At 32.5% G+C, this 12,707-nt stretch overlaps 1 protein-coding gene across 1 annotated transcript in view; it reads right to left on the reverse strand.

Moving 5' to 3' along the window:
• Positions 1-1,015: 1,015 nt before the first annotated feature.
• Positions 1,016-12,707, reverse strand: part of LOC129745197 (dehydrogenase/reductase SDR family member on chromosome X) — a 46,763-nt gene continuing 35,071 nt past the window's right edge. The window contains exons 4-7 of the mRNA XM_055738123.1: positions 12,250-12,435; positions 10,673-10,880; positions 1,872-2,070; positions 1,016-1,538 (exon numbers count right to left, since the gene is read on the reverse strand). Coding sequence (XP_055594098.1) covers positions 1,338-1,538; positions 1,872-2,070; positions 10,673-10,880; positions 12,250-12,435 — 794 coding nt within the window. The 3' untranslated portion in view covers positions 1,016-1,337. The remainder of the gene's footprint in view (positions 1,539-1,871; positions 2,071-10,672; positions 10,881-12,249; positions 12,436-12,707) is intronic.

The raw sequence follows: 12,707 nt of genomic DNA on the forward strand, positions 1-12,707 counted from the left end.
TCAACCACGCTTAGTTTTGGGAAGAATGACAGCTTGCTGTTAAATTCCTTGAAAAATAAAAACCACGCTTAGTTGATTGGTATAACCAGCTGAAATAATTAGAACAACTGTCGTCTTTTTTCTCCGTGTCTGTAAAGCCAGTTTTTAGTTAACTTAAATAATTTAGTGAACATGAATATCGTTGGCACTAATACAGTGTAGAAGGGGTTTTGTGTACTTTTATTTGATTATTGAATGAAGTAGAGCGGAAATGAATTTAAAAATTTCAATAAATCTTATGCACATACAACTCTCAATATTGTTTTTGATCTACATAAGATGAGGTTGCCAGATTTTTTTTCCGCACGTATCCGGGCCGGACAAATCCGGACAATTTTTTAGAAAAACCTGGCAAAGTCCGGGCAAATTTTGTCAAAACCCGGAAATTTAAAAAAAAAAATCAAGTTTAATGTTTTTAATGTTGTTTTAAAAAAAATCAATATTCATCAACAGGTTTTAAATCGTATTTGAGGCTTCTAACTGACCTGAAACTGAAATCCGAGGACCCGAGCCACGCCGGGTTGTTCCCAAAATTTGAATTAAATATCCGGGCAACCGGATAAAACCGGCAATCTGGCAACCTCATGATAGAAACAACGTCGTTAACTCCCCCCCCCCCCCCCCCCCCCCCATTTTTTATCATCATTCCAATGTACTGACAAACTGAAATTTTTGAGAGACCACGTAAAAAAAATACCATCAATATTGGATAATATTAACGGTCAGGGGTACGCCATCGAATTATAGGTAAAATTTTCCCAGAAATTGATAATGTGCGAACAACTCCATCAAAAGGTTAAGAAACTTCTTGTACGAATCAAATCATCTCGTTTGGAATAATCATATGACTACAAACGCTGATTTTGCAAGTAAAAGTTCGGCAAACATTTTTTGCAGTAAAGATAGTCAGCTGTTTTTAAAGAAGTGCACTTTTCAAACCTCCAGGAAAGTTCTTTCAAAGCAATTGACGAAGAAATAATTTCATAAATATAATTTATTTAAGAAGGGTAGCTGACTGCAGCTGTCCCGCCGAATTTCATTACACTCACAAAGATTGTGTAAACGATGAATAGAATCATAACATGCATGAAAGAATATTATCTACTAACCAAATTGAATACTTTTCCCCAGTTCATTCGAGTTTTTGTGAGAAATGCAACAACCATCTCACCCTTTGGACGGCATTCAACGTCTTTCAATCTTGTTCATTCTGATTTGTGTTTCCATTTTTGTGCTTGACCCGTTCCACGGTTCACGGTCCATGGTCGGATTTGGGTGTTCCCGAGTCTATTTAGGTTCTATTTGGCTGCCGGGTGGAAAAAATCTTTGATTCCAAGCGTATCGCAGGTGACCCGGAACAGTTTCTCGCACTGGACCGAATTCTTCCAGAAGCGATGGCAGGTCATGATCCGGCAGTTGCTCAGGTAGGTTCCTCCCTTGCCTTCCAGGGCCGGTGCGATGGCCGAGTATATTACGGTCCGGGAGCCTTGTTCCGGATTCTGGGGAGGAAAAACGGAAGTGAAGGGAAAAAAGGCCATGAATAATTGGATTTAGGACAAAATAAAATTGGAATTCATACGAGTTAGAAATACAGGCATTCTGATACCGGTAACCCGACTGAACATATGCAAAAACCTTTTTTTTTTCTTATTTGACAAACATGCCAAAAAAAATCCAGCAAATATTCAATAGACTTTGAATAGAAATAATTACAATCAAATAATTTAAACAGATCATGCCAGCAACTGAGACATGTTCTCAGTCATACTCATTCAATCAATCAATCCATTATAATTAAAAAAAAAAAAGGAAACCAACACTCCGAAACCTACCTTAAAAAGCAACTGTCTGACCCACGGCACGTAGGTGGTGCTGGAATGCTCGAACAGATCCGTATTGACCACCCCCGGATGGCATGAGTGAGATTGGATGAAATCACCATCCTCGTCGAATTGAAGCTGGGTGTACTTGGCGAACAGGACCTGGGCCAGTTTGCTCTGGTTGTACGCATCCGCTGGGTAGTAGTTTTTACTGGAAAACGGTAGGAAAATTAATCAATTTTGGGTAAAATCCGTCAGTTATTGATGAACAAAAAACATTAAAACATCATAACATCAAACACCTAAAAAAAATATTTTCATAAGTTCAAATAAGGTTTCTTCATTGCTTATATGATTTACTAGTGAATTTAACAAAAGTCTATACAAAATCCATTTTTTTTGGTGTTCATGGATTAGAAGCTGTTTTAATCGATATGGTGGTACTGTATCAAAATAAGCATTATTTTTTTTTTTAATTCAAAGGTACAAAGGGTGATACGGTTAAAATTTGGTCAATATCAACTTGACACATTTCTTTCAATTTTGCATTTAAAAAACCTGAACACCCCTCATTTTCAAGGGGTGTATGTGTAGAATGTTGCTCCTATTTTGATTTTGGAATTCACTCTTCAGTTGTCAAAATGCCGTCCAAGGAAGAAGAGCAGCGTATCAAAATTTTGCTCGCGTATCGCGAAAATCCGAGCTACTCGCACGCAAAGCTGGCAAAATCGCTATAAGTTACCAAATCAACCGTTACAAATGTAATTAAAGTGTTTGGGGAACGTTTGTCGACAGCCAGGAAGTCTGGGTCGGGGAAAAATCGAAAACCGGAAGCCGCTGAGACGACAAAGAGATTTGCCGGTAGTTTCAAGCGAAACCCTAACATCTCTCTCCGAGATGCCGCAAATAAGCTGGGTGTATCGTCTACAACCGTGCACCGAGCCAAAAAAACGAGCCGGACTGTCGTCTTACAAGAAGGTAGTGACACCAAATCGCGATGATAAACAAAATACGACGGCCAAAGCGCGATCCCGGAGGCTGTACATGATGATGCTGACGAAGTTTGACTGCGTGGTAATGGACGACGAAACCTACGTCAAAGCCGACTACAAGCAGCTTCCGGGACAGGAGTTTTATACTGCAAAAAGAAGGGGAAAGGTAGCAAATATTTTCAAGCACATGAAACTGTCAAACTGCTCTCGATTACATTTAGAACTTCATCTGAAGTAGGAACTCTCACAAAGGGTGTGAGTTCTAAAAGGGGTTCATCTGAGTTCCCAAGCCAGAGCTATGTTTCCAACTATACATCTCACGCTGAATGGCAGTCGGTGCATCAGAAGGGCATTTCAGGAGCTGGTTAAAAGGTGGTGAAAAATTTCATATTTGGATTTTCAAGGTAAGCCGTGTCGAATTTTTTTTTTAATCGAAGCTCAATTGAATTTCTGGAAGCTCACGTTTCTTGTTAGTCCCAATCCGTTATAGCAGAAACTGAATCACACTCTAATCTAACAACGTCAATCGAACCATACAGCTTAGGTTGGTTGACTATTCACATCAACCTAAAATCAAAGAACTCAAAATGCATCATAAACAGCTTTTATAATATTCAGGGATAAGCAGTACATTCTCAATGAACAAAACTGAGCTCTCCCTTTTTAAAATGATTATTATTGGCGCTGGCCACGTCCTTGTAGTCATTGGGGAAAAGGAAGAAATGTTAGTAAGATACGCTTAAAGTTCAACTAGCAATCTCTCGATCCTAAATACTCGATAAACAATTTTGAAACAGACAGAATATGAATAATGTTAGTATCACCAACTATGGAAATCGTCTGTACATCTGCAAATCTATATTCAAGAATCCAAGGAAGGGCTTGTGTAAGTAAAAGAAAGGTAATGATCAGGATCTATTTCATACCCTCCTATGCTCCTAGATATTTCCTAAGGAAACTCTTTTTTCTATGAGGCATTCGTTAAACGTTAAATGGAAACGTACCGAGTAAAATAAAGAATGAAAATTATCATCATCCACATTTCTTCCGAGACAAATTTGTTCTAATTTCTTACCGTGAATCCTGACTTAACAAAAAAATTGCAATGGGGCTTTTATAGTTTTAAATGTAGAAAAAAATGAATTGAAAATGTATTATTTTGTAATATGCAGACACAAACCTCCAAAACTGATTATTATAAATATGGGATTTCATTTATGCTTTGATCTCCTTAGAGTCCTTTTTTAAAAAGAAGCCTTACACAGGGTGGCCAAAATCGATTTTTGATTTCCCGCATTTTCCCCGTCTTTTTCCCGCATGGTCTCACGAAATTCCCGATTTAGTAAAACAGAAAACCAAGCAAAATTCCGAATATTTTTTTTGAATATTTATTTCTTTCAGTGGTAAATGATCTTCCAATGATTTTGTTTTCGGTTATTTTTACCAATTAAACTACAAATCATTAGATTTAACACGCAGGGTTTTTTTTTAATTTTAAAAACTACGTCACTCGAATCGAAAATGTTGAACAAATATGATTGTTAATAAAAGAAAAAGGGTAAGGTACACCGGAGTAAGTGTGGACGTGGGGTAAGTGGGAACGATGGATGTTAAAAAAAATACTGTGCAGTATTCTTTAAACTGTTAACTGTGAATGTTAAATTTACTTGTAATCTATCCAAAAACTGTAAAAGAGATACGATTCCGAAAATAGCGAATGTTTACAGCGACTTTTTGTTAATTTTCTATTTTTAACTACGATGTCGAGTTGATGTGCATCTTTTTCAAAGGCAAATTTCTCGTAAACTAGCTAGCTCTTGACGGAAAACTCTAAATTGAAAGCGGGGTAGAAGACACCAGCAACAATTTACGAGATAACTTTTCTTGCTTTGCGTCCAGCTCATCTCTTCGGCGTTTGTAAACAACATGTTTTGCATCAAATTGAACGTAATTTTATCAAAATTGAACCAATGCTGATTTTTTAATGGTTTTTTCAAGTTGAATTATACGAAAAACCGTTCACACTTAGATACCCCAGTGGACTTTATATTAATTAAAATATTGTGAGATAATCGTTTTTTCGCTGTATTTGTTTCTCAGATATTTTTAAGTATTTTAATTTATACGTCCATCAAGCGTGCCTCTCTCTGAGCGTCAGATAACACCTTAAATTTTTTCGCCTCCAGTTCCTTTGCCTTATTTTCTGCCCCTCGCTTCCGTTTTGCAATAGTTTCTTTCAGATTCTTCTCTATTTTTTAATTTTAAGGACTTGACATACCTCGAGTGAGAATTGCGAGCATACTGCATTGACGATTTTGTTACAATTATCCCCGTTGTTCAATGCAGAGGTATGAAATGTTCATTTGGAACGCGAGGAAAACACATTAAAAGCACACTGGAATGTGCAGAATTGTGCGCTGCAACGGGCGGAAATTCACCAGATGTGCAGCAAAATTCATCAGATGTGCGGCAGAATTCATCAAGTGTTAACAAAATTCACCAATTGAGCGGCGGAATTCATCAAGTGTGCAGAAAATTCACCAGAAGTGCGTTCCATCTTTTTGACTTCCCATATACATGAGATTCGATGAATATTTCATACCTCTGAACCGATCCAACTCGGCAGGAAAATCCTTTTCGACCTGGTAGAATTCATCGAACTCAATTGGAAAGAGAATGTTGATCAACTGTCAATCCATTTCTACTTGTTTCGACCTATTTCGACCAACTTCATTCAACAGATTTTCACTAAGCCAAAAATTCCCGACTTTTCGAAAGAATCTCGGCTTTTTCCCGCTTTTTTCCCGTTGGATTTCAAATCCCGCCTTTTTTCCGCATTTCCCGTTTTTCCCGAATGGGTGGCCTCCCTGCTAACATTAAGAGTTCCATTGCATAAAATCACATAGTAATGTTTAAATAATTGATAATTTCAAATAGATGACTACAAAACCATTTTTTTCGTGAATTTAACTAAACAAATAAATTTTAAACCAATTGCTAACTATTATAAAACATTAACTTTGGAATTGTCAAAATGGTCGAAATAGTCGAAATTGTCAAAATTGTCAAAATTGTCAAAATTGTCAAAACAGTCAAAATTGTTCAAAATTGTCAAAATTGACAAAATTGTCAAAATTGTTAAAATTGTAAAAATTGTTGAAATTGTCAAATTTGTCAAAATTATCAAAATTGTAAAAATTGTTAAATTAATGAAATTGTCAAAATCGTCAAAATTATCAAAATTGTCAAAATTGTCAAAATTGTCAAAATTGTCGAAATTGTCAAAATTGTCAAAATTATCGAAATTGATTAAAATTGTCAAAATTTTCAAAATCGCCAAAATTGTCAAAATTATTTTTGTCGTTTTGATCATTTTTGTTAATTTTTGTCATTTTAGTCATTTCAGTCATTTTTGTCATTTTTGTCATTTTTGTCATTTTTGTCATTTTTGTCATTTTTGTCATTTTTGTCATTTTTGTCATTTTGTCATTTTTGTCATTTTTGTCATTTTTGTCATTTTTGTCATTTTTGTCATTTTTGTCATTTTTGTCATTTAAGTCATTTCAGCTATTTTAGTCATTTTAGTTATTTTTGTCATTTTAGTCATTTTAGTCATTTTTTTCATTTTTGTCATTTTTGTCATTTTTGTCATTTTTGTCATTTTTGTCATTTTTGTCATTTTTGTCATTTTTGTCATTTTTGTCATTTTTGTCATTTTTGTCATTTTTGTCATTTTTGTCATTTTTGTCATTTTTGTCATTTTTGTCATTTTTGTCATTTTTGTCATTTTTGTCATTTTTGTCATTTTTGTCATTTTTGTCATTTTTGTCATTTTTGTCATTTTTGTCATTTTTGTCATTTTTGTCATTTTTGTCATTTTTGTCATTTTTGTCATTTTTGTCATTTTTGTCATTTTTGTCATTTTTGTCATTTTTGTCATTTTTGTCATTTTTGTCATTTTTGTCATTTTTGTCATTTTTGTCATTTTTGTCATTTTTGTCATTTTTGTCATTTTTGTCATTTTTGTCATTTTTGTCATTTTTGTCATTTTTGTCATTTTTGTCATTTTTGTCATTTTTGTCATTTTTGTCATTTTTGTCATTTTTGTCAATCTTTGTCATTTTTGTCAATCTTTGTCATTTTTGTCATTTTTGTCATTTTTGTCATTTTTGTCATTTTTGTCATTTTTGTCATTTTTGTCATTTTTGTCATTTTTGTCATTTTTGTCATTTTTGTCATTTTTGTCATTTTTGTCATTTTTGTCATTTTTGTCATTTTTGTCATTTTTGTCTTTTTTGTCATTTTTGTCATTTTGTCATTTTTGTCATTTTTGTCATTTTTGTCATTTTTGTCATTTTTGTCATTTTTGTCATTTTTGTCATTTTTGTCATTTTTGTCATTTTTGTCATTTTTGTCATTTTTGTCATTTTTGTCATTTTTGTCATTTTTGTCATTTTTGTCATTTTTGTCATTTTTGTCATTTTTGTCATTTTTGTCATTTTTGTCATTTTTGTCATTTTTGTCATTTTTGTCATTTTTGTCATTTTTGTCATTTTTGTCATTTTTGTCATTTTTGTCATTTTTGTCATTTTTGTCATTTTTGTAATTTTTGTAATTTTTGTAATTTTTGTAATTTTTGTAATTTTTGTAATTTTTGTAATTTTTGTAATTTTTGTAATTTTTGTAATTTTTGTTATTTTTGTCATTTTTGTCATTTTTGTCATTTTTGTCATTTTTGTCATTTTTGTCATTTTTGTCATTTTTGTCATTTTTGTCATTTTTGTCATTTTTGTCATTTTTGTCATTTTTGTCATTTTTGTCATTTTTGTCATTTTTATCATTTTTGTCATTTTTGTCATTTTTGTCATTTTTGTCATTTTTGTCAATTTTGTCATTTTTGTCATTTTTGTCATTTTTGTCATTTTTGTCATTTTTGTCATTTTTGTCATTTTTGTCATTTTTGTCATTTTTGTCATTTTTGTCATTTTTGTCATTTTTGTCATTTTTGTCATTTTTGTCATTTTTGTCATTTTTGTCATTTTTGTCATTTTTGTCATTTTTGTCATTTTTGTCATTTTTGTCATTTTTGTCATTTTTGTCATTTTTGTCATTTTTGTCATTTTTGTCATTTTTGTCATTTTTGTCATTTTTGTCATTTTTGTCATTTTTGTCATTTTTGTCATTTTTGTCATTTTTGTCATTTTTGTCATTTTTGTCATTTTTGTCATTTTTGTCATTTTTGTCATTTTTGTCATTTTTGTCATTTTTGTAATTTTTGTCATTTTGTCATTTTTGTCATTTTTGTCATTTTTGTCATTTTTGTCATTTTTGTCATTTTTGTCATTTTTGTCATTTTTGTCATTTTTGTCATTTTTGTCATTTTTGTCATTTTTGTCATTTTTGTCATTTTTGTCATTTTTGTCATTTTTGTCATTTTTGTCATTTTTGTCATTTTTGTCATTTTTGTAATTTTTGTCATTTTTGTCATTTTTGTCATTTTTGTCATTTTTGTCATTTTTGTCATTTTTGTCATTTTTGTCATTTTAGTCATTTTTGTCATTTTTTCAGTTTTGTCATTTTTGTCATTTTTGTCATTTTGTCATTTTGTCATTTTTTGTCATTTTTGTCATTTTCGTCATTTTTGTCATTTTTGTCATTTTTGTCATTTTTGTCATTTTTGTCATTTTTGTCATTTTTGTCATTTTCGTCATTTTTGTCATTTTTGTCATTTTTGTCATTTTTGTCATTTTTGTCATTTTTGTCATTTTTGTCATTTTTGTCATTTTTGTCATTTTTGTCATTTTTGTCATTTTTGTCATTTTTGTCATTTTTGTCATTTTTGTCATTTTTGTCATTTTTGTCATTTTTGTCATTTTTGTCATTTTTGTCATTTTTGTCATTTTTGTCATTTTTGTCATTTTTGTCATTTTTGTCATTTTTGTCATTTTTGTCATTTTTTTCAGTTTTGTCATTTTTGACATTTTTTCAAACTAAATCTGGCTTGGTTGCATGGAAGAAACAAAAATGATGATGATTTTTCATTACAAAATATTGAAATGTCCCATACAAACCTAAAAGTTCATATTTGCTCATGAAAGCGTTACCTAAAAACTCTCCAAAAATCATGAAAGAGTTTTAAACAAAAACGAAGCTTTTAAGACCCCAGGTTTTAAGAAATTCCAAAATGACCCCAAATCGACTCAGTCTATTATTATAACCGCTTTCAACAACTAAATTATAAATTCCGGATTCAAATTGTACAAAACTTTTGAAGAAAGCAAGCCATCCTTAACTGCGAGCAATCAGATGCTTCGAGATATGGTTTAGGAGGTGTAATTTCACACATTATTGGCGGGAAAGAAAAATCTAATTCCCTTTCATCGTTTACCTTGAATAAGGCACAAAAACATTATCCCATTCTGCATCTTGAAGCTTTAGCACTAGTGGTACAATAATAAAAATCCACGAGTACGTCCTAAAATTTGTAGTACTCACTGATCACAAGCCTTTAGTAGGTATTTTTGAAAAAAAAAACAGGTTAAAATACTTAAAAAACAAATATAAATATCTCGCTAAGATAGGTTTGAGTAACGATTTTGATATGCTCTTCTTATCGGGCAGTAAACTGTTTATTTTGAAAAAGCCTTACGATTTTTTTCCTTCTTATTTAAAAGTTTAAAAGCCACAATCCGGCTGAGCTACGGGAAATCCAGATCGAATTTTTTCCATTGATTATTTAGGAAGTTTGTATGCTTTTTAAACTAGTTTTTAGGTCTGATTTTTTTTGCAAAAAATTAGAATTCTGCTTTAAAAAAAAAACGAAAACACTTTATACCCTTCTTACTAACCGAAAGTTAGGAAAAATACTCCCGACACATAAAAACTTCATAAGTAGAAAGCCTCAATTAAACCATTTGTGAATTATAAAAAAAACTATATAATAGTTCAAATGAAGAATGTCTTCTAAATTATAAACAACTAACCAAAAAAAGGAAAATTATTCCAAGAGTCAAATAGTATCTATGTTTTTTCATAATGAATGAAAGATTTTGAGTAACATTGACCCGTTTTGAGTCTCCCAAGTCCTCTTTATTTGGAACTCCTTCTTTATGGTTCATTTGGCTTGAATCACTAATGGTTTTTCGATATTTAAAACAAAAATTTTGAAACCCTCGAGTCTCGATTCTTCGATATGCTGGTGGCTTGCCCATTACAAACAAGAGTATGACGGTTAATTTTTCTGATAGCACGTAATTAGCAACGTGGCAATTAAAAAATATCAGCTCCAGCATCGCCTAAAACCACTACAGTGGCTAGCAGTGCGAATGAAACGATTTTTAAAATATTCAAAGCGAAAATCCAACCGTTCATTGGGTAGCGTTGTTCCCGAATCTGTCTCGTTTCCTGCGGTAGGATCACAATAATATGGCTTCATTTCTGTCGGGAGCAGATTTTCGCCCCCGCAAATTGGGCAACATAACATAACCTGCCGTCGTCGGTGCGAAAACGATTCGCAATTTTCGGAAACATCTTCTCATCCCATTCCCGAAAATCGAGGGGAGGATCGTCTGGTTAGCAAAAAAATGGCAAACAGTTCCCTCATCCACCCACCGAAAAACGCCTGGAGCTATGCAGCCCAGGACACGATATCAGAGTAATTAAAATTTAAATAAAATTGTTTTTGGATCACCTGGGGGCATTTTTGTCAACCATCAGCCAAGCTTTTGGTTCAAATTGGTAGGAGGGTTTTTTGTGGTGAAGGAACAAAGAAAACAACACTTCCATCGTACTCCCGCCCACAAATTATAACCACTTACTCACCTTCGGTTCAAATCTCCGTAGTTGATGTCGCCGATTTTGTTCACACAAGACGAAACATTAACGATGCGGGCCCGGGATTCGGCTGTTCCGGCTGCTCGAAGTTCCGGAAGTAGCAAATGGGTTAGCAAAAAGTGTCCGTAATAGTTGATGACCATGTGGGATTCGAATCCATCTTCGGTCAGCTTGTAGGGGACGCCCATAACACCGGCTGGAAGGAAAGAACGAGAGTGTAAAAAAACAAGGTTTATTTTTTAATAAGAAAAGCTATAAATATGCATAGCATTAGTTTCCTGGTTTTACATTGACCATTTTTTAATATTTTTTGAAAATGTTTAATGAACAGATTCAATCAAGAGTCGATAAAATGAAAAAGGCAATAAAGGTCATTTTCGAATTCAGGTGGGCTACCTTCAATGCCATTTTATTATTCTGAAAAGATACTTAGGTGCAGTCTAAAACGAAGTTGTTTAGCAGAAAAATTCCATCAGGAAATTGAATTTTCTAAATTGTCAAAATTGTCAAAATTATCAAAATTGTCAAAATTTCCCAAATTGTCGAAATTGTGAAAATTGTGAAAATTGACTAAATTGTCCAGATAGTCAAAATTGTCAAAATTGTCAAAACTGTAAAAATTGTCAAATTGTCAAAATTGTAAAAATTGTCAAAATTGTCGAAATTATCAAAATTGTTAAAATTGTCAAAATTGTCAAAATTGTTAAAAATGTCAAAATTGCCAGTATTGTCAAAATTGACAAAATTGTCAAAACTTTGAAAATTGTCAAAAATGTCATTTTTGTCATTTTGTAATTTTTGTCATTTTTGTCATTTTTGTTATTTTTGTCATTTTTGTCATTTTTGTAATTTTTGTCATTTTTGTCATTTTTGTCATTTTTGTCATTTTTGTCATTTTTGTCATTTTTGTCATTTTTGTCATTTTTGTCATTTTTGTCATTTTTGTCATTTTTGTCATTTTTGTCATTTTTGTCATTTTTGTCATTTTTGTCATTTTTGTCATTTTTGTCATTTTTGTCATTTTTGTCATTTTTGTCATTTTTGTCATTTTTGTCATTTTTGTCATTTTTGTCATTTTTGTCATTTTTGTCATTTTTGTCATTTTTGTCATTTTTGTCATTTTTGTCATTTTTGTCATTTTTGTCATTTTTGTCATTTTTGTCATTTTTGTCATTTTTGTCATTTTTGTCATTTTTGTCATTTTTGTCATTTTTGTCATTTTTGTCATTTTTGTTATTTTTGTCATTTTTGTCATTTTTGTCATTTTTGTCATTTTTGTCATTTTTGTCATTTTTGTCATTTTTGTCATTTTTGTCATTTTTGTCATTTTTGTCATTTTTGTCATTTTTGTCATTTTTGTCATTTTTGTCATTTTTGTCATTTTTTTCATTTTTGTCATTTTTGTCATTTTGTCATTTTTGTCATTTTTTTCCTTTTTTTTCAATATTGTGGTTTCTTTCCTTTTTCTTTTTTTTTCATTTTTGTCATTTTTGTCATTTTTGATTTCTAATTAATTTTTTTTATACAATCAAAGATATTTCAAAGATCGATCGTTTTCTACTCACCATTGTTGATCAGAATGTGAATCTTGCTGAAGCGGGCTTTAATTTTCTCCGCAAAATTCCGGACCGACTTCATGCTGCCAATGTCCAGCTGCTCGTAGTGAAGTTTGGCTCCGGTTGCTGCGCCCAGATTGCTGTGCTCCAGGTATTTGTCCACCGCTTTTTTCGACTCGATCGGATTGCGGACACCTGTTGTTGTTTGTTGTGAGTTGCGTTCCGTGCGTGGGTGGACATCGAAATGGAAATTGTCGACGACCAAACGCCGAGCGCCGCCAGGGGATGAGAAGTTTATCATTCCACGGAACATCAAATCATCATCCTCATGGTTGTCGTCATCCGGCGGTGGCCCCCAGGAGAGGTTTGGTTAGATGGAAAACAACAAAAATGGACGGCAAACCGGAAACGGGAATAGAAGAGAGCATGGTGGAAGAAATGAGGAAAAAAGAAATTGTGTTAGCAAA

Source organism: Uranotaenia lowii, chromosome 2 (genome assembly GCF_029784155.1).
Source record: "Uranotaenia lowii strain MFRU-FL chromosome 2, ASM2978415v1, whole genome shotgun sequence".
NCBI classification, from domain to species: Eukaryota; Metazoa; Arthropoda; class Insecta; order Diptera; family Culicidae; genus Uranotaenia; species Uranotaenia lowii.